Below are 19681 nucleotides of genomic sequence, written 5' to 3' on the forward strand. Positions count from 1 at the left end.
GTGGGTGATATGCACATTGTGGGGGATGGGGGTGGAATGCACAGTATAGCCATCCGGCAATACGTTCTGCCTAGACCCATAACAGTTGTCTGAGCAAACATTCTTCGGCAGGGAGGCGGGACAGCTTGTGCATTGATTTTTTTTTTGCGCAAGGCCACGCCAACCTTTTTCAACGCTCGGTGAGCTGCTGCCTATGCCCCCAGCCCGTTTGGATGCAAGAATAGATGCTGTGCGCATGCACACAGAGTCTATTCATGGTCGACAGGGGGGGGGGGACTCCCAATAACAACCCCCCCTCCCCCCCCCCCCCCCCCCGGCGCGGGACACTGCCGGCCACGAGAGGGACGCAGGAACATCCCAAAAAAGGGATGTTCCCACGATAAGCGGGACGGTTGGGAGGTATTCATAAAAGACGCCATTTTGTATACATATGACAAATAGTATTTCTCCATTTATTCTTTTGTAATATCTCCCAACAGGAACATAATCACACGGATCGTCCTGTGGTGTATTCTGTGGGAGATCGCAGCGGGCAGGATTATCAGGAGTGCGGCAGAATGTCCAAGAAACGTGGCAATGTCAGAAAAGCCAGCCTGGGTGACCATAACAAGGGCATCACGGAAACAGCGGGCGTGCAGGACCCACAGGAGGCCACGTCTGTGACTCCTAACAATAAAGGCTCAGCTAAAAAGGTTCAAAAGCAAGCCTGCACTACTGAGCCTACGTATAGCTCTGAGTCTGAGGAGAGCTCCCAGGCTGGCTCCGGCCTGGAGGACAATAAGTCTAAGCAGAAAGGGAAGGGTGAGCACTCCTGTCCGGAATGTGGAAAACATTTCCGTTGTTCATCCCACCTACTGATACACCAGAGAGTGCACACAGGGGAGAAACCATATGAATGCAAAGAATGTGGGAAATGTTTTGTGCAGAAGCAGCATCTCCAGTCACATCACCATACGCACACCGGGGAGAAGCCGCATCCGTGCTCAGAGTGCGGGAAAAGGTTTCCCTTTAAATCCAATCTTAAAGCCCACATGAGAACGCACACAGGAGAGAAACCGTATAAATGTCCTGAATGTGGGAAAGGATTCACTAGCAGCACAATGCGTCGTATACACACAGCTTCCCACACCGGTGCAAACCCCTTTCCGTGTTCTGAGTGTGGTAAAGGTTTCCCTACCAAATACCAGCTGAGAAGGCACCAGATGGTGCACACGGGAGAGAAGAACTTTGAGTGTCCCGAATGTGGAAAACGTTTCTCTAATAGTACACATCTCAGCAGCCATAAGCGGATGCACACGGGGGAGAAGCCATACAAGTGCTCTGAGTGCGGCAAAGCTTTTGCTAACGGAGCCAGTCTCCGCTTCCATCAGAAATCCCACACGGGAGAAAAACCGTTTGCCTGCAGCGAATGTTCAATGCGTTTTCCTGCCAAAGTTCATCTCGCCAGGCACCTAAAAGTGCACACAGGGCAGAAATCCAATACATGCCCCAAGTGTGGTGACTATTTCCAGAACGCGTCTGACCTCGACCAGCACAGGAGGAGCCATGATAAGACATTTGCGTGTACTGAGTGCGACAAACATTTTAAGCAGAAATGTCTTCTAAAGAAACATCAGAAAATACACACTGGAGAGAAGCCATTTGTGTGTACAGAGTGTGGTAAAGGCTTCACACAGAAAGCAGGCCTCGTTTCACACGAGCAGAGGGTTCACATTGGCGGAATAAAACCGTTTGAGTGTCCGGAGTGTGGGAAATGTTTTTACGTAAAAGCTGAGCTGAAGTATCACGTGAGATTCCACACAGGAGAGAGACCTTTTCCCTGTCCGGAATGTGGTACAAGTTTCAAAGACGCGGCAAAGCTGGTGGTTCACCTGAGGCGTCACACTGGAGAGAAGCCGTTCTCATGCTCCGAGTGCGGAAAACGTTTCTGTGCCCGCGGGGATCTTTCCACTCACATTAAAGTGCACACCGGGGAGAAGCCATTTGTGTGCTCGGAGTGCGGGAAAGCATTTATTAACAACTGTGAGCTTGTTCTACATCAGATGTCTCACACAGGAGAGAGACCGTTCACCTGTTCCGACTGTGGCAAATCCTTCAAGCGTAGAACAAATCTTGGCAGGCATCAGAAAATTCACACACGGGAGTGAAGCCATTTTGCATTTCCAGGATGTGAGAAGCGGTTTATAACGAATTCTGAGTGATAAAACTTGTATGATAAATGGTCCACTCGAGTGAAATTGCCCCCCAACTGTCATTTTTCGAAGACACAACCGAAGTGAACACATGACAGTTGGGGGCCGATTGGCAAGAGCAACATTAATCAAATTCAAAAACTTTTATCAATCACTGGCCAATTTTTTTGTGTGATTATCAGCAATGTTTGCTCGTTATCAAAAGGTTCATGTGTCCCCAAAATTCAGGGGACAAAGTGAGTGGGGCGTCCCCTGTATTTTAGGGATCAGCACCTGGCTCTTGAGCAGGCCATGGTTTCCAGAATATGGGGGCAAAATAAGTAGAGGTCCCCCATATTTTAGGAACCAGTGATGGGCTCTTGAGCCAGTCATGGTTCCCAAAATATGGGGGACAAAATGAGTTGGGGTCCCCCGTATTTAACAAACGGGATTGATAGCTGGTTTAAAAAAGTAATATTGTCCTTTACAGTGGGACTACAGGTCCCAGCAAGCCTGCACCACATGCTGGTACTTGGGAGAACCACATGTACCAGCATGTGTGGCATTTAAAGGCCTGCGAGTACCTTTAGCCCCCCACCTTTTTTTAAATATTTGAGTCATTTAGAGACTTCTCAGAGGAGGATTTGGACAACACTTTAGACTCGCTTCTGGGTACTGAACCTCTAGCGAAACGTGCAATATCGATCCATTACTCCTTTTTAAGACCTCAATTGAAACATGATACGGTTGGATGCGTGTTGTCCCGACCTTATCTTGTAAAGACTTATCTAAAACAATTTTGGGGGTTATTCTGGTTCACTTGCAAAGGCAAATGCCTTCTCAAATGGACAAAACCATGTGCACTGCAGGGGGGCAGATGTAAAATGTGCAGAGAGAATTAGATTTGGGTGAGTTGTTTTTGTTTCTGTGCAGGGTAAATACTGGCTGCATTATTTTTACACTGCAATATAGATCTCACTTTGAAGTAAAACCCCACCCAAATCTAATTCTCTCTGCACAAGTAACATCTGCCCCCCCTGCAGTGCACATGTTTTAAGAAAGATTTTGTCAGAAAGAGTGAACCAGAATAAGGCCCTATATTCCACAAAGCTTATTTTTCTCCCCCTAGACAATTCCAAGAGGGGATGATGCCTTCAGCCTAGTGCCTCCGCTGCCACTCTGCAATAGCCGATTCCTATCATTGTTTTTGGAGCTATAGGGTTCGTGCCCCCTCCCTCTCGCTCCGAAACATACATTGTGACTTTTTGTTTTTGCCTTTTTCAAAAATATATGTAGAATTACCGCAGTATTGTCATTTTGAATTTTAACTGTGGTTTAATGTACAACCTGTGTTTGAATATGATGATTGACAGGATGACAATACTTTGGTGTTTCAAAAAAAAAATTGTAAAAAAAAAAAAAAAAAAAGGGTGTATAATATATTCTAATTATGAATTTGATTGGTCCGTGTATATGAGTGGTCAGTTAATGTGATTGGTTTATGATGACTCTGTAATGCAAATGTTTAAGGTATATAGGTCTGTAACATTCATAATGTGTCATGCAATAAATCTTATCCTATGCTCCGTGTTTGCTACACTACTTGGAATAATGAATCTTCAAGGACACTTCATTCATATCAATTGTTTCTGCCATACAATGCGGTGCCTTCACCTGGGGGTGCAAAAGAGCTTAAAAGGCCGCCACCTCCCAGGACTTCTGCGTCTTTAGGAGGTCTACTTTCTGCCTCCTCCACCGTCAGACTCAGGGCCGCCACTAGTGATGTTGGGGCCCGGGACTGACCTTCAGCTTGGGCCCCCAAGCGACCCCCCCCCCCCCGTGTCGGCACCCCGCCTCCCCCTACCCCTCCAATTACTATTACTTACTTGCAGCGGCGGCGCAACATCTCCCTCCAGCAGCGGCGTCTTCTTCCTCCTTCACGGTCGGGACTCGGAGCACTCACTGCACAGTGCAGCCTGCAGAGCACTGAGCCCCTCTGTATACTAGGCTCGGTGCTCTGCAGGCTGCACTGTGTATTGTGTGTGCCTTGCTGGGGGGCGCCGGGTGGGGGATGCATTGTGTGGGTGCAGGGGGGGGGGCGTGTGCCGTGCCACTGTGGGCAGCTGCCCGGGCCCCTCCAGAGGACGGGGCCCGGGACAGCTGTACCCACGGCACCCCCCTGTCGGTGGCCCTGGTCAGACGGCCACCCCCCGCTGCTGCCAGTTTGAGAACATTACACAGCGTGAAAATCATAAGAAATTGGCGGTTTGATCTAAGATTATTGTCCCAAATCCTGATTTTGTTGCCTCCCTAATGCATGGAAGTTTTTTCTTTCAAATCTGCTAATCAATTGGGTGCAAGTTGTTTCATGAAACTCATAGACATTCACACAAACACGTTCCCTAACATCACGCATCGCTGCCCGGACCTGAACACTGATCTGTCGCAGGGCCAGGGATGACACAGGGACTGGGGGGGGATGCATGGACCGGGGATGCAGGGACAGGGACTGGGGATGCAGGAACAGAGCAGTGATGCCCGGCTGAGCTCCAGCAGTGATACCCGGCAGATCTCCAGTGGCGGGGAGGATGAGAGCCGGGTGCACCCTTCTTGCACACCCAGCACAGGGTCTCCAATGGCGGCATTACTGGGAGCCCCTGTAGTCGGTCGGGCTGCGAACCACAATACCCACCCTTAATAGGCATATACTGTAAGGGCTGTTTCACACTGTCCGGTTTTGACCGGACGGCAAAAAGCCGGACAAAGTTTGTCCGGTTTTTAGCCGGATGGCAGAACCTTTCACATGGTCCGGTTTTTTGCCGGATAAATTGTGCACTTATAGCTGGATGGTGGAAATGCTGCAGCATTTCTCACTTTCTGGCTAACCGAGCAACATGAACCGCAAACGTATACTTGCAATGTGGCTCTTACATCGGCGCCGCCAAGCCATGAAGAGAAAACGTATTTTTTGGGTCCACCCAATAAACTTAAGAAGAGACGAGATGGATTTATTCTGCACACTATTTCAACAGCTACGTGCAGATGAGATTAAATTTTTCAATTACTTTCGTATGTCCTTGTCTTCGTTTGATGAATTACACATGCGGCTGGAACACTATATTCGGCATGAGAACACTAAAATGCGAAATTGTATACCACCAGTTCAAATGTTAGCAGTCACGCTGAGGTAAGTAAATGGACGATGGTTGCATCTCTAATGTTTTTATTTTTTTAACAACTTGCCTTTAAATGTACATATTTTGCAATATACTGATTTCACAGCTGTTACAATCAGGGTATGCTTCTGTGGGTCAACAAGACAACGTTTGCCAAGCATTGGGTTGACACCATTACCTCACCAAGCAGAAAGGTCGACGCAGGCAGAGGTTGACATGGATGTTTGTGTTGTCCCACACCCATGTTAACCTGGCCCCACGTCGCCCTTTCTGCTAGTTGTCGAAATGGTGTGGACCCAATGCTTGTTGATGCAATGAATGTATCCCCTGTAAATAAAGCAAAATCTAGGTCATAAACTTAACGAAATACGGTTTTCATCTGAAAAAAAGAATGGAGGACATTTATATTTACAATGTCTCTAATGTTGGTAAATCAATTGTACTATACTGGGAAGCCATTAGTGCTGGGGAAGTATTTTGGGATGTCAAAGTGGGATATAATTGGGAGGTACAAAGTGGTTGGGCTTGTGGGATTGAAATGTGGGGAAAGTTTTGATGTTGGGGCATACCTTGGCCCATTGCCATTCCTTGACCTATCGGAAACCCTGGCCCCATTGGCAAAGATTGAGCAACCGTTTGTTGTGCCGGATAGTATGGATATTGAACCGTTGGAGGCTGCAATTTGTTTTTTTTTTGTTGGTTGATGTTTGCCACAATTTGCAGCACCCCCATTTGAAACTGAAGGGTTTCATCCTCGTCGAACCTATCTAATGCAGGCAGGATCCCCTTGAAAAAGGAGGAATGGCGGTTTGGTGCCTCAGCTTGCAAGGCTTTCAATATTTGCGCATCAACGTCATCTGCCTTTCGACGTCTTGCTGGTGGCCGGAAGCCAATTTGTCTGCCACTCCTTGATGGCGTTTCAGGAGGTGTTGTTGTACACTCTGATGTAGTTGGGGGATTTTGGCCAGTATCCCCTTGCAGATTTTCATGAATGATGTTCTCTGGTATTTCATCGCTGCCTTGCATTTCCTCAATTTCAGCCTGCGCGACATTTTCGGCTGTGTCCCGACTAATGTACAATTTGCGTAGGAAGTGCAGTTGGTCAAAGAAGACATATTTTTTGGATTTGCATGCCCCTGCTCCCGATCTTTTTGATTCTTCTCTTTTTTTTAGACTTTTGGTAAAAGAATCACGGACATTCGTCCATCGCCGAATTATCTCTTTACCTAAAACAATGTGACCATAAATTTGTGTTGGTTAGTATTATGTTATGTAGATGAAATTCGAAACCATTTAAACTCTAATGTTTGCATTATATCTTACAGGTATTTAGCAAGTGGTTGCACTTTTACTGATCTACACTATACACATAGGCGTGCGCAGCCCGTTTTATTAGGGGGTGCACCATTGGAGGGGGCGTGTCCATCACTATCTACTGGGCGTGTTCATCATCTCCTATTATTACACATAATGAAACACACTAGACATAATGTCACGCACAATAATGCCCATCACACATGCCACACACCGTAATGCCCATTACACATTATGTTAGGGCTTAAAAAAATATTATTAAAACAGGGACAATAGGGACTGTGCACGTCGAAGGCGCGCGCCAAAAATTAACACATACTTACATGCATATTACACATCACACAGCCATTACATAGTATACCACATTCCATAATGCCCATTACACGTTGTACGTGTAATTCCCATCACATGTTACGCCTCACACCATGATGCCCATTACACGTTACGCCTCAGACTGTGATGGCCATTACAGATTATGCCATGGGGGGGGGATGTGAAATGTTCTTTGCCAGGAGTCACATGCTTCCTGGGAAGGGGGTGGTTAAATGCTCGTTGACAAGGGGAGTTTCATGCTCATTGCTGGGGGTGCGCATTGCACACCAGCGCTCCCGTGAATCCGCACTTCCGGGTAGCGCTGTGCACTCTTCTTATAAGATGCCCACCGGAGCCGCAGCCTCCTTCCCTTTTGAGCCGCTGGCCGGATGCTGCACGCCGCACACTGAAGCTACTTTACCTGTCAGCGGCAGGCAGCATCTGGTCAGCCGCTCAAAAGGGAAGGAGGCTGTGGCGGGCACGGGACACTTGTACCCCAAGTGCCCAGGGTCAAATGCCCGCCCGCACACACACACACACAAAAAAAAAAAAACGGTTTAACCTCAATATCCCTGGAATCAAATAATCCATATGGATCCGCCTGGTATCAGATTGAAGGCCCAGCGATTTGGGTTCGACTGAAATCAACCTCGAGCTTCAGTGATGCCGAAGGGGGAACTGGCAGCCATTGAACTGGGTGGGGGTCAGAATTAGCGGGTCCCATGTTATCCTATAGGGAAAACGTTCCAGCTTTGCCTGGCAGTATCTCCGGTTCCCAGGGGGCTAGAGACACGGGGCTGGGCTCGTTGGAAAGCCCCAGCCCTCAGCTATGATTAGGAGGTGCCTGTGCACCCCCGGCACCCCCCTTGTGCACGCCTATGACTATACATTCCGTATTGGGATATCAACTGCAAGTCTGATCGTCAAAGAAGTTTGTATGGCGATTTGGACCGTCATGCAGCCACAATGTCTACCAACACCTACCAAACAACAGTGGGAATTAATTGCTGTGGATTTTGAAAAGAATGCAAACTTCCCAAATTGCATAGGTGCAATAGATGGAAAACATATTCGACTAATATGTCCAACCAGAAGCGGATCAATGTACTTCAATTACAAAGATTACTACTCTGTAGTGTTAATGGCTATTGCCGACTCCAAATACCGCTTTGTACATGTGAATATAGGTAGTTTTGGTAAAGACTGTGACTCTGCTATTTGGAAACGAACAGAATTGTGGAGGACAATTGCTACTAACACACATCAACTGCCAGAGGAGAAATGCCTACCGGGAACCCAAAGTCCAAAAGTCCCATATGTCTTAGTAGGGGATGAAGCATTTGCACTTCATAAGCACCTACTACGACCTTATGGGGGGACACAGTTATCAGAGGAGAAACGAATTTTTAACTACCGCTTGAGCAGGGCACGTAGATATGTTGAATGTTCGTTTGGCATTTTAACTAACAAATGGCGCATTTTCCATCGAGCAATTAATTTTAATCCCGATTTTGCAGTGGAAATTGTCAAAGCATGCATTATTCTCCATAATTTTGTACGTGAAAGAGATGGGGTACAGTTTGAGGATACTACAACAATAACAGGCTTAGAGGATTGTCCACGAGAAGTCAGGGCACGAGGAGGCTTAGCAGCAAACAATGTCAGGCAAATTTTTGCAAATTACTTTGTTACGGACAATGGAGCTGTGCCTTGGCAAAACTCTAAAATTTAAATGGGTGCATTGTGTTAAAGCCTATTACAAATATTCACATTTCAATACTGTTTCCAAAATTGCATCCAGTAAATTAAAAATATATTAAACTGATTACGAGTTCTATTGTGTTTTTTTGTTTTGTTGGAGGTGAACAATTCTGCATCATTATGTGGACAGGCAGGGTTTAGGGCAGAGGTATCATTTTTGGTAAAAAACAGGTTGCCCACGACCTACATTTTCGAAGGCATAACTACAAGAGTAAGTTGTGAAAAAAGGTATTGTACTAAACAATTTATCTTATTACATTGGCCCTTAACCACTGCTCTGTTTGCACCTATTCTGTCCTTAATGTATAGGTACAGGCTAAAAAGGCGTCACTGAGGGTTTGGGATTAAAGGTGAAATGTGCATTTGTTTACCATCCAACATGTTTCGTGCACACAGGCACCTCCTCTGGGTCGTCTCTCCAGGACTTTGGTGGGAAATTACACTTTTAAAGGGAGGGGGCAAATAGCGTTTTGGAAGTTACCCCGTCGTCAGGGCCTACATTTCAAACACCTTCAAATACATATATATATATATGTATGCAACTTTCAGGAGGACAAGCCTTTGTGCTGCTCCAACAGCCCGCGGGGTTCGCCACAATCTGCTTACGGGTGCTTCTGGAAGCAGATTGCTGTGAGGACAGCCGGCTGATGGAGCAGCACACAGGCTCGTCCTAATGTATTGGAAACATATAGAGCATTGATCTTTGTTGTTTGAAGTTGTTTGAGTTTCTCGTCTTGACAACGGGGAGGGATTTCAGGCGTCACGCAGGGATTAGTAGATGCATCCATGGATGTTACTCCATTTATGCTTTCTCTGGTCCATGTGTGAAACTTATTTGGCTGCAACATTTTCATTTGGTGCTGACATGTGTCGTCAGGTGTCATTTTATGCCCTATTATTGAGTATGCCATGGTGGGGTAATTTACTGTAATAGTGTGCCATGCGTTGCTAAAGTACATCTCCAAAGCATGGTGCTCCGTATGAGGGGGAGTGTTTTTTTTTGGCCTTGTACACGCATAATGCCGCTAAAGCAAATAAGATTGCTTTTATGGCCTGTAGGCCAAGCAGCGCATCCAAGTTGGGCACATGGGCAGTACATGTGTGTTCTACACACGTGTCAGTCCCGGCGCCTTACACTCATGTCAGCACACGAGCTGTGCTGGAAGATGAGCAGCGGCAGATACAGGGGGAGGAGGGTTGCCCGATTTATGGCACCACTGCTGCGGCCCGAGCCAGCCCCCCTCCCCCAAATGGCACTGCTGTGCTGCGCTTAGTGCACTGAATCAAAGACAGCCTTCTTCAAAGTAGGACTCTGCCGGCCAATTCAAATGCTGCACTGGCTTTTGTGCCAATCCGTACTTGTGTATCAATAGCCAGAGCGGCTGCTGATGCTGCATTTTAAATGACTACAGGCGACTTCCATTGAAGAAGGCTGTGCTTTGGGACCTGCTGCATTCAGCATGAGGGGGTGAGGTATCAGAAGTCCGGTGATAAATGAACCGAGTGGTATGGGCTTCGGACACTTGTAATCCCAACAGTCATTTGGCCGCGGTTGGGATCCCAACTGGCCAGAGTCTGTCTGCATGTTGAGCGGCAAACAAAACAACCCATGTTGACAGGATGACCCAGTCATTTTTGCTGGCTGCAATCGACAATACGATGTTGCAGGGGAAATGATGCGAGGTGTCAATGGGGAGTGCAGCAGGGGAGGGGGTGGGGAGTTGGATTCCCTTTCCCCTGCCCTTGATGTTTACCTAATGCTGGCCCCTTTATTGCCCTCTGGATCAGGTCCTGCAGCAGCGGTGGTGCACATCGTCCCCTCCAGCTACGACCTCAGGCTGACAGGTACCCCCACCTCCTCTCTGCCGCCGCAGGGACCCCCCTGTTCCCAGTTTCCGGAGACAGCTCTCCCCCTCTTCCCCCTCTGTGTTTGTCTTTAATCTCTTATATATTTGGCTACATCTGTCACTCAAAGTGTGTCTGGAGCTGTAACGCTGGGTTGTGGACTTCCAGCTTAATTTATGATTGTCATCACCTGTTTTAAACTGGGTAATTGATAAGAAAGGTGTTTAAGCACAGGTGATGGTAATCCATAAATTAAGAAGAAAGTCCAGAAACAGAGCAATGTGTCCCTCCTGGAGAGGGTCATGTTGGGAGGTATGCACCTCCCTCCCTCCCCCCCCCCCATTCACGGCATCCCCACGATTAAATGGCACATGCAAAACACTGACATGGCTATGGTCGACAATGAAAAAGGTTGACAAGATTTATTTTTCACTTTTTCAATGTTTTCATATTCATTCTCATGTGTCGACATGGACACCAATGAAGTGCCACACTTATGTCAACATTTACATGTGTTGACCTTTCTGTGTTGATTTTTTCTTGGGGCAATTCGCGGCGACCCCCCTCCCGCGATTTGCAGCACACCCCCCGCGATTCGCGGCCCCACCCCTGATCCCCCCTCCTGTCATTGCGGCAACCCCCCGCCCACGCGACCCACCCTCCCGCGATTCACTGCAACCCCCCGCGCCCCCTCCCACAATTCGTGGTACCCACACCCCCCCCCCCCCCCGCGACCCCCCCTTCCCGCAATTCACGGCATCCATCCACGGCAGCACCCCTAAGCCCCTCTTTAGTACCCCGTATACTCACACACCCCTATCACTGCCCAGCTTCCTGCTCTCCTGAACCGTAACTTCCACCACTGGGGAGTCATGCAGATTTCAAGCCAGGCTTTTCGAGTGGCATTTCGATCCTTGTAGCTTTCTATCGATTTATCCCACAGCACTGGTCTGGCTTCAACTAGGCAAATCATTTTTTCAACATCGACATATATGTCAGCCATCCTGGGCACAGATGTTGACACAGTGCAGTCAAGCAAGAGAAGTGTCACTTCTGTGTGGAGTCTGCTTTACCATAAATCCGCCCCTCTTTGCATATTGGGGGCGGTTTTCAACCAGTTCAGTGCCTCTTTTATCACTAGCCCCGCCCCTCTCGTCATATGGGGGCCGGCCGAAAACATTTCAACATTATTCCCCGTGATGACGTTTGGCAAGCCCGCCCCTCTAGTCACATGGGGGCGGGCATCACAAGGCGGCAGAAACCGTGGTGTGTGAAGGCGCCAATTGCCTTCAACACATCACTGCGCGGGAAGCACGGGACGGGCGCCGCACGGCAGCCGTCGGCTGCAGTGGTAAGATCCGGCTGCTAGCCGGCGGCCGCGCCGTCCCCGGAATGTATGAAAGGACACATTGCTGTCCTTTCTACATTACACACACGGCACGGTTAATAGCCGTGCGGGTTATTCCCGCACGGCGAAAACCGCAACGTGTAAAAATAGCCCTAAGGATATCTGTAGCAGCACCAAGATGCTCAGCTACTGCATCCCCCCTGAAGAGGGGTAACAAGGTACCCCAGGGAAGCGTAGCAAACTAAAAAATGCAACTGTCACACACCTCACATCGCCTGGAGAACTGTGTTGCCCTTGTCCTGATAGAAGTATCATATCTATGAGAGACCCGGATACTGCAGTGTGATAGGTGACTGCGCCGATGGGATCAAGGATTTGCAGCAATCCCATTACAGTGTGCACATGCTGCTACGTCGCCACCACCTGGTGAGCTGGGTAAATGCAGGTGGTTTCTCGAGCTATGGGGATATGGTCACCAGGTCGACCACTGAAAGTCGACGTGCATGAAGGTCGATATGACTGAAGGTCAAAATAGGTTAAGTTGACAGGGACATTAGGTCGACATGGGGTTTTTCACTTTTATCGACACAAGCATTAGCTTGACATGGGGAAGGTTGCCAGTGAAAAGGTCGACATGGGGTTTTCACTTTTTATAGCCGACATGTGCCGACTAGAGCGTGGAGGGAGAATATTATAGTGTGGCGAGGATAGCAAGGCACCGAGCCCGAAGCATGGGGAGCGCAGTGAGTCATGCTAGGGGACGAGGTGCACTCTTTTAGTGTCCATGTTGAAAAGAGTGAAAAACCCGCATGTCAACCTTTTGACTGTCATCTTCCCCATGTCGACCTAATGCTTATGTCAACCTAGTGCCCCTGTCGGCCTTCAGTCATGTCAACTTTCATGCATGTCGGCCTTCAGTCATGTCAACCTTCATGCATGTCGACCATCAGTGGCTGAGCTAATGCTTGTCTGTCCTATGAGCCACACCCAGTTAAGAATGGGACATTAAAAGAAAACATCAGTAGTGCTGAGATTGTTACCACTGGTCACAAAGCTTTGTGTAGTCCTATACATTGGCTCTGAAATGCCAATGGTGTCTGATAGAGACGCTCTAGACCAGGCATCTTCAAACTGTGGCCCTCCAGCTGTTGTGAAACTACACATCCCAGCATGCCTTGCCATAGTTTTAGCATCCCCTACTACTAAAATTGTGGCAGGGCATGATGGGACTTGTAGTTTCACAACAGCTAGAGGGTCAGAGTTTGGAAATGCCTGCTCTAGTCTATACAGTGTGATCAGACACATCCCCTCGCATTCTACTGAAGGGATACGGGTGGGGGCCTTTGTCGGGGAGGCTGGAGGCGCTATACACTGCCTAGCAAGCCTGGTCTGAATCAGACCCTCTCAATTCAATGATTTTTTTCACGCTCGTCAGAGGTATTCAGTTGTTCCTGCCGACAAGCGTAGTAGTATAACGTCCACTCCCAACCTCCAGAAGGGGGGTGAGCCGAAATGTCGGATGGTGGTCGCTCATTTCAAGGGTTTAACGACTATACGCAGCTAAACCCGGTCTATTTGGGCATGAACTGCACAGTGGGGGGGGGGGGGGGGGGGGGGGGGGGGGGGCATGGCGGGGCAGCATTTATCTGCTCTGACTACTCACAGCCCAGCGTGAGGTTTGAATCGGGCCCTTTGTTCTCTATCACAAGCACACACAAGCTTTAGAGTTATTTAGTTTTTAGGCCAGAAACCTTCCAGTATGTAATGTGGGAGGGAACTGGCCAAAAATGTGCAAACGTGGGGGAAAATACACATTCCACACAGATAAGGCCCTGGTTGCCCACATTACACTGTTACATCATAGTTACCTCCCCTCCTGCATTCTGCAGGAGACTCCCTGAAATAGCAGAAATCTCCCTCTCTCCCTCATTAGTATAGCAATCTCCCTCATGTCACCTAGCCCACATTACACAGTTACATCATAGTTACCTCCCCTCCTGCATTCTGCAGGAGACTCCCTGACATAGTAGCAATCTCCCTCTCTCCCTCATTAGTATAGCAATCTCCCTCACGTCACCTAGCCCACATTACACTGTTACATCATAGTTGCCTACCCAGTCCTGCATTCTGCAGGAGACTCCCTGAAATAGCAGCAATCTCCCTCTCTCCCTCATTAGTCTAGCAATCTCCCTCATGTCACCTAGCCCACATTACACAGTTACATCATAGTTACCTCCCCTCCTGCATTCTGCAGGAGACTCCCTGACATAGCAGCAATCTCCCTCTCTCCCTCATTAGTATAGCAATCTCCCTCATGTCACCTAGCCCACATTACACTGTTACATCATAGTTACCTCCCCTCCTGCATTCTGCAGGAGACTCCCTGAAATAGCAGAAATCTCCCTCTCTCCCTCATTAGTATAGCAATCTCCCTCATGTCACCTAGCCCACATTACACAGTTACATCATAGTTACCTCCCCTCCTGCATTCTGCAGGAGACTCCCTGACATAGTAGCAATCTCCCTCTCTCCCTCATTAGTATAGCAATCTCCCTCACGTCACCTAGCCCACATTACACTGTTACATCATAGTTGCCTACCCAGTCCTGCATTCTGCAGGAGACTCCCTGAAATAGCAGCAATCTCCCTCTCTCCCTCATTAGTCTAGCAATCTCCCTCATGTCACCTAGCCCACATTACACTGTTACATCATAGTTACCTCCCCTCCTGCATTCTTAAGGAGACTCCCTGAAATAGCAGCAATCTGCCTCTCTCCCTCATTAGTCTAGCAATCTCCCTCATGTCACCTAGCCCACATTACACTGTTACATCATAGTTACCTCCCCTCCTGCATTCTGCAGGAGACTCCCTGAAATAGCAGAAATCTCCCTCTCTCCCTCATTAGTCTAGCAATCTCCCTCATGTCACCTAGCCCACATTACACAGTTACATCATAGTTACCTCCCCTCCTGCATTCTGCAGGAGACTCCCTGACATAGCAGCAATCTCCCTCTCTCCCTCATTAGTATAGCAATCTCCCTCACATCACCTAGCCCACATTACACTGTTACATCATAGTTGCCTACCCAGTCCTGCATTCTGCAGGAGACTCCCTGAAATAGCAGCAATCTCCCTCTCTCCCTCATTAGTCTAGCAATTTCCCTCATGTCACCTAGCCCACATTACACTGTTACATCATAGTTACCTCCCCTCCTGCATTCTGCAGGAGACTCCCTGAAAGAGACAGATACATTTACATTGAATCATCAGCACCATTTCCCAGCACTTTACCAAGTATAGTAGCTCTTACTAACTGCTTTGGGGATCATCTACATTTAGATATAAGTCATTTTACTAGATTCCTCTCATATGTAGCAGTACACACCCATGCTTCTAGGTGCCACGTTCACAATCTCTTTTCACGATCTCTCCATATATGGAACTAGACACGCCCTTTGGTGGAGCATGACACAGCCCCTCAATGGGGTGCTTTGCAAAATTCTACTACCTCATACCTCCCAACAGTCCCGATTGTCAGGGCCTGTCCCGCTGTCCCACCCGCGGGCGGCAGTGTCCTGCGGTGTGGGGGGGCTGTTGGGAGTCCCCCCTGTCAGCTGCTAAGCAGCGGGGAATAAACGCTGTTCGTATGCGCACAGCGGTCTATTCCCACAGCCAGGGGGCTGGGGGCATGGCTAGAGGCTCACAGAGCCTCTGGGTCATGCCCCCATAGCGGCAAAATGGGGGCGTGGCCTCGCGGAAGAAAATTTTGGCGCGCAGCAGCAGCGTCCCGCCTGCTGAACGTCCTAAGTTGGGAGGTATGCTACCTGCTGGTTATTAACAAGCACATTAATAATGTAATGACATACCTCCCAACTTCTTGGCTGCTGGAATAGGGCCACTCGCACGGCGAAGCCCACCTGTGTCCAGCTGAGAGCATCTCCTTCCCTCTGTCATGAGACACCGGGCTTCAAGGGGGGGGGGGGGGGGGGGAGCTACAAGTGAACGGAATTTAAACAGATAATTAAAAAGTGGTTACAGCCCTGCCACATACTGTATGTCACAGTACAATCTATTGTCTCTTTTCATACATCCCTTGGAAGGTCTGAGAGGAACATGAGAGGGAGGATTCTCAGGCTACAGAGAAAACCAACAGATTGGGGGCCAGATGTACTAAGCTTCAAAAGTGATAAAATGGAGAGTGATAAACAGCCAGCCAATCAGCTCCCACCTGCCATGTCACAGACTGTGTTTGAAAAATGTTAGACAGAAGCTGATTGGTTGGTTGTTTATCACTCTCTATTTTATCACTGTGAAGCTTAGTACATCTGGTGCTGGGTGTCTTACCTTCCATGTATAGCCTCAGCCTGGGTGGGAGCTGAGAGGATGCTGTCTCTTCCTCTTCTTCTTAGTCACTCACAACGTAATAGTTTTGGGACATATTTATATTTATAACATACTTACCTACCCTCCAGGTATGGCTGCCCATCGCATCAGCTGCACTCTACACCCCCCTCCCTCTGCCAGTAAAATACCGACATTTAAACAATTGTGGCATTTAGCCCATCCCCTCCCCGTAGAGCCGCGAATCAAGGCATTTACTGTAATAGGGGTGGGCTTACAGACATCAAGCTTTGCCCTCACCCCCTGGAAGTGCTACATAGAGCCTCCTGTCAGGGAGAAGCATCAAAACTCAAAATGTAGACAAGCCTGATTTTTAATACATTCTCTGTGGGAATCACCCCAAAAAATCAGGATACCGTTAAATTGCAATTATCCCCTGAAATTATTATAGGGGTTCCACAGCAAATATCAAAGTTTTTCCCTATTTTCTGATCGCAATAGCTATAACGTTTGCCATTGATGTGTATGGGCTATTTTGCGCAATTTTCAAGGAGAGGGATTGTCCAGATCCCTCCCCAGTAACAGCCACTGGTGCGTACCCTGTCTAATGGCCGCTCCTGCGCAGTATTATAGATCCCTGATGCGATGACTTTAGCTTACGCTCTTAATGGAGCACCTGTCCCCTCAATATCATTTTTGGTGGAAATTAATTTCCTATTGTCCTAATAGCAGCAATTATAAAATCTGTTTATTGAATCAAATCGTCAATAATCTGTAAATGAGCCTCTTAAGGTTGTATTTTAACTTCTACTACCCTACTATCTGCATTCCCCATAGTGTCCTCTATGCTGATTTTACACGCGTGTGAGTGTGCACATGGGCAGGCTAGATGGAAGTTTGTGTGTATGGCCACCTTTAGTTCTTATCTGACGTCACATTACTACCCTAGTGTCTCACGCGTGATACATACGCTGGCATTCCAATGGAGGGAATCTCGACAGGGGTCAAGTATGTATAGACCCCCCCATCCCAGGGGGGCGACTAAAAAGGTTGACACAATCTAAAATAGTTGATTTTTTGGTACTTATATGTTAGTTGGGCGCCCAATTAGCATACGTACGGTAACTTAGGAAAATCGCATCGCATGGGCCATTTCCTATGTAATTTATTCACTGCTCTCTTAGCCCCGGGGGATCGCATCACATCGCACCTCCCGCAAAATCGCATGCGAGTTTATAGGGTGTACGATGCCATGACGTTAGGTATACAATATTTGCATTGTATGACAAACAATTAGGTTTTAGACACCCCCCCACTATCCACACCACCCCGAAGCATGACGAGCGATGGCGGTACGCGTCCTCTGACCTTTTCATACCTCCACTATCCACGTCGGCGTGGAGTTCATTTTATATAGTGTGCCTTGCCTGAAGCGTGGCGAGCGCATGCGGATTTCTTTACATGTATTCCGCGTGCGCTCGCCACGCCTCGGGCTCGCCACACTATATAAAAATCAACTCCACGCCGACGTGGATGGTGGGAGTATGAAAAGTTCGGAGGGACGCATTCCACTGCCGCTCGCCACGCTTCGGGTGGTGTGGATAGTGGGGGGGGGTGTGCCTAAAACCTCATTGTATGTCATACAATGCTATTATTGTATACCTAATGTCATGGCATCGTACACCCTATAAAATCACATGCGATAGCATGCGATTTTGCGGGAGGTGCGATGCGATGCGATCCCAGGGGCTAAGGGCGGGATGTATCAACATACACCTCCGCCCTTCGCACGGCAGCCGCCGCGATGCTACCGCATATGTACTAACATATGCGGCCAGCATCGGGCTGCGGTAACGGAGACCCCCGCGATACCTGTGATGTGGGCTGCGGGGGTCTCCGTCACCTCCCGGCGGCTGCCAGCGTCCCCTGCGTCTCCTCCTCCCCCTGAAGCCGGATGTCCTCCCGGCTGTGACACCAGGGGGAGGAGGGAGGTTAAAGGAGGACGGGAGGGGGGGGCGGCGCGCGGACGGTGTGCGGCGAAAGAAGCCCATAGGCTTGCCACCCTCTGGGTGGCGATACCCTGGCCAGCGAAAACGGGGCGAACCGGTGATGATACATAGGAAAATGCGGTAAAACAGGGGTTTTACCGAATTTTCCCTTTAGTACATCCCGCCCTAAGAGAGCAGTGAATAAATTACATAGGAAAATCGCAACGCATCGCACGGCCCTTAAAACGGCCGGTACTTGTGTAGTTTCATGGCACCGCCGCGTGCACAGTCTGTCTCAGAAACTTGGCAGCTTGCCAGATGCTCTGTTTAACTGTGCGCGTGCCGCTCTAGCTCTGTTTAACTGTGCGCGTGCCGCTCTAGCTCTGTTTAACTGTGCGCGTGCCCGCTCTAGCTGTAAGCTACGTATTGTAAGCTACGTTATCAGCGTAGTGCCGGGCAGCAGCAGCGCGCTGCCCAGGCGCTGACAGGTCACTGTGGTACTTGTAGTTCCACAGTGAAATAGGTAGTCCTGCGCACTGCTGACAATGGGGGCATGTAAAGTGGACACCCCGGCACACCGCTGACGTGCCGGGGCTTCTAAACTACACACCCCGTCACACCGCTATCAAAGGGGGTATCCCCCATGTAGGCGCTAAAATTTAGGCGCTAAACCGTCTGAATCCAGACTGCCTGCAAGCCTCTAGGAAGGGGGAGTCTGGATTTAGGCGCTAAAGCGTCTGAATCTAGACTCCCTGCAAGCCGCTAAGGTGGTGAGGCATCTAAATTTAGATGCTAAAGCATCTGAATTTAGTTGGGTCTAGGGGTACACTATTAAACCTGTTCACAATGACACTAGTCGACGCAACAGCTGTCGACCTTGTAAATTCCACTATCCATGCCAACCCGAAGCGTGGCGGTACGCGTCCAACAACCTTTTCATACCCCCACTATCCACGTCGGCGTGGAGTTGATTTTTATAAAGTGTGTCGAGCGCAGTGAGCCACCGCGCCCGAAGCGCGGCGAGCGCAGTGAGCCCCGCGAGGGGACACAGATTACCTGTGAAGTAATCCGTGTCCGCTTGCCTTTGCTGCGCTCGCCACACTTTTTAAAATCAACTCCACGTCGACGTGGATAGTGGGGGTATGAAAAGGTTGTAGGGACGCGTACCGCTGCGCTCGCCATGATTCGGGTTGGCGTGGATAGTGGTGCTGTTTCAGTAATACACCTGAGACAGTAATGACGACATTTTTTGTAACTATTAACTGTTTTTTAGTTAAATGTAACCGAGAAAACTGAGGTAAAAATCATTCCAGAACAATAGATAATCAAAGTGAAGAACAGTCAAATTTAGGGAAAAGTCATGATTCAGAAGAGGAACAGGAAGCTGCTGCTGCATCATCACCGCCACCACTTGCAGAGGAATCA

At 48.7% G+C, this 19681-nt stretch overlaps 1 protein-coding gene and 1 long non-coding RNA gene across 2 annotated transcripts in view; one reads left to right on the forward strand and one right to left on the reverse strand.

Annotated features, from left to right (window-relative positions):
- Positions 1–3754, forward strand: part of LOC146009567 (uncharacterized) — a 55133-nt gene extending 51379 nt beyond the window's left edge. Inside the window, exon 4 of the mRNA XM_083150014.1 lies at positions 480–3754. Coding sequence (XP_083006140.1) covers positions 480–2147 — 1668 coding nt within the window. The 3' untranslated portion in view covers positions 2148–3754. The remainder of the gene's footprint in view (positions 1–479) is intronic.
- Positions 3755–5377: 1623 nt separating this feature from the next.
- The window catches only part of LOC146010238 (uncharacterized), a 53718-nt gene continuing 39414 nt past the window's right edge, over positions 5378–19681 (reverse strand). The window contains exon 2 of the long non-coding RNA XR_014444754.1: positions 5378–6573. This is a non-coding gene — a long non-coding RNA (uncharacterized LOC146010238). The remainder of the gene's footprint in view (positions 6574–19681) is intronic.

Source organism: Crinia signifera, chromosome 6 (assembly GCF_055691185.1).
Source record: "Crinia signifera chromosome 6, ASM5569118v1, whole genome shotgun sequence".
NCBI classification, from domain to species: Eukaryota; Metazoa; Chordata; class Amphibia; order Anura; family Myobatrachidae; genus Crinia; species Crinia signifera.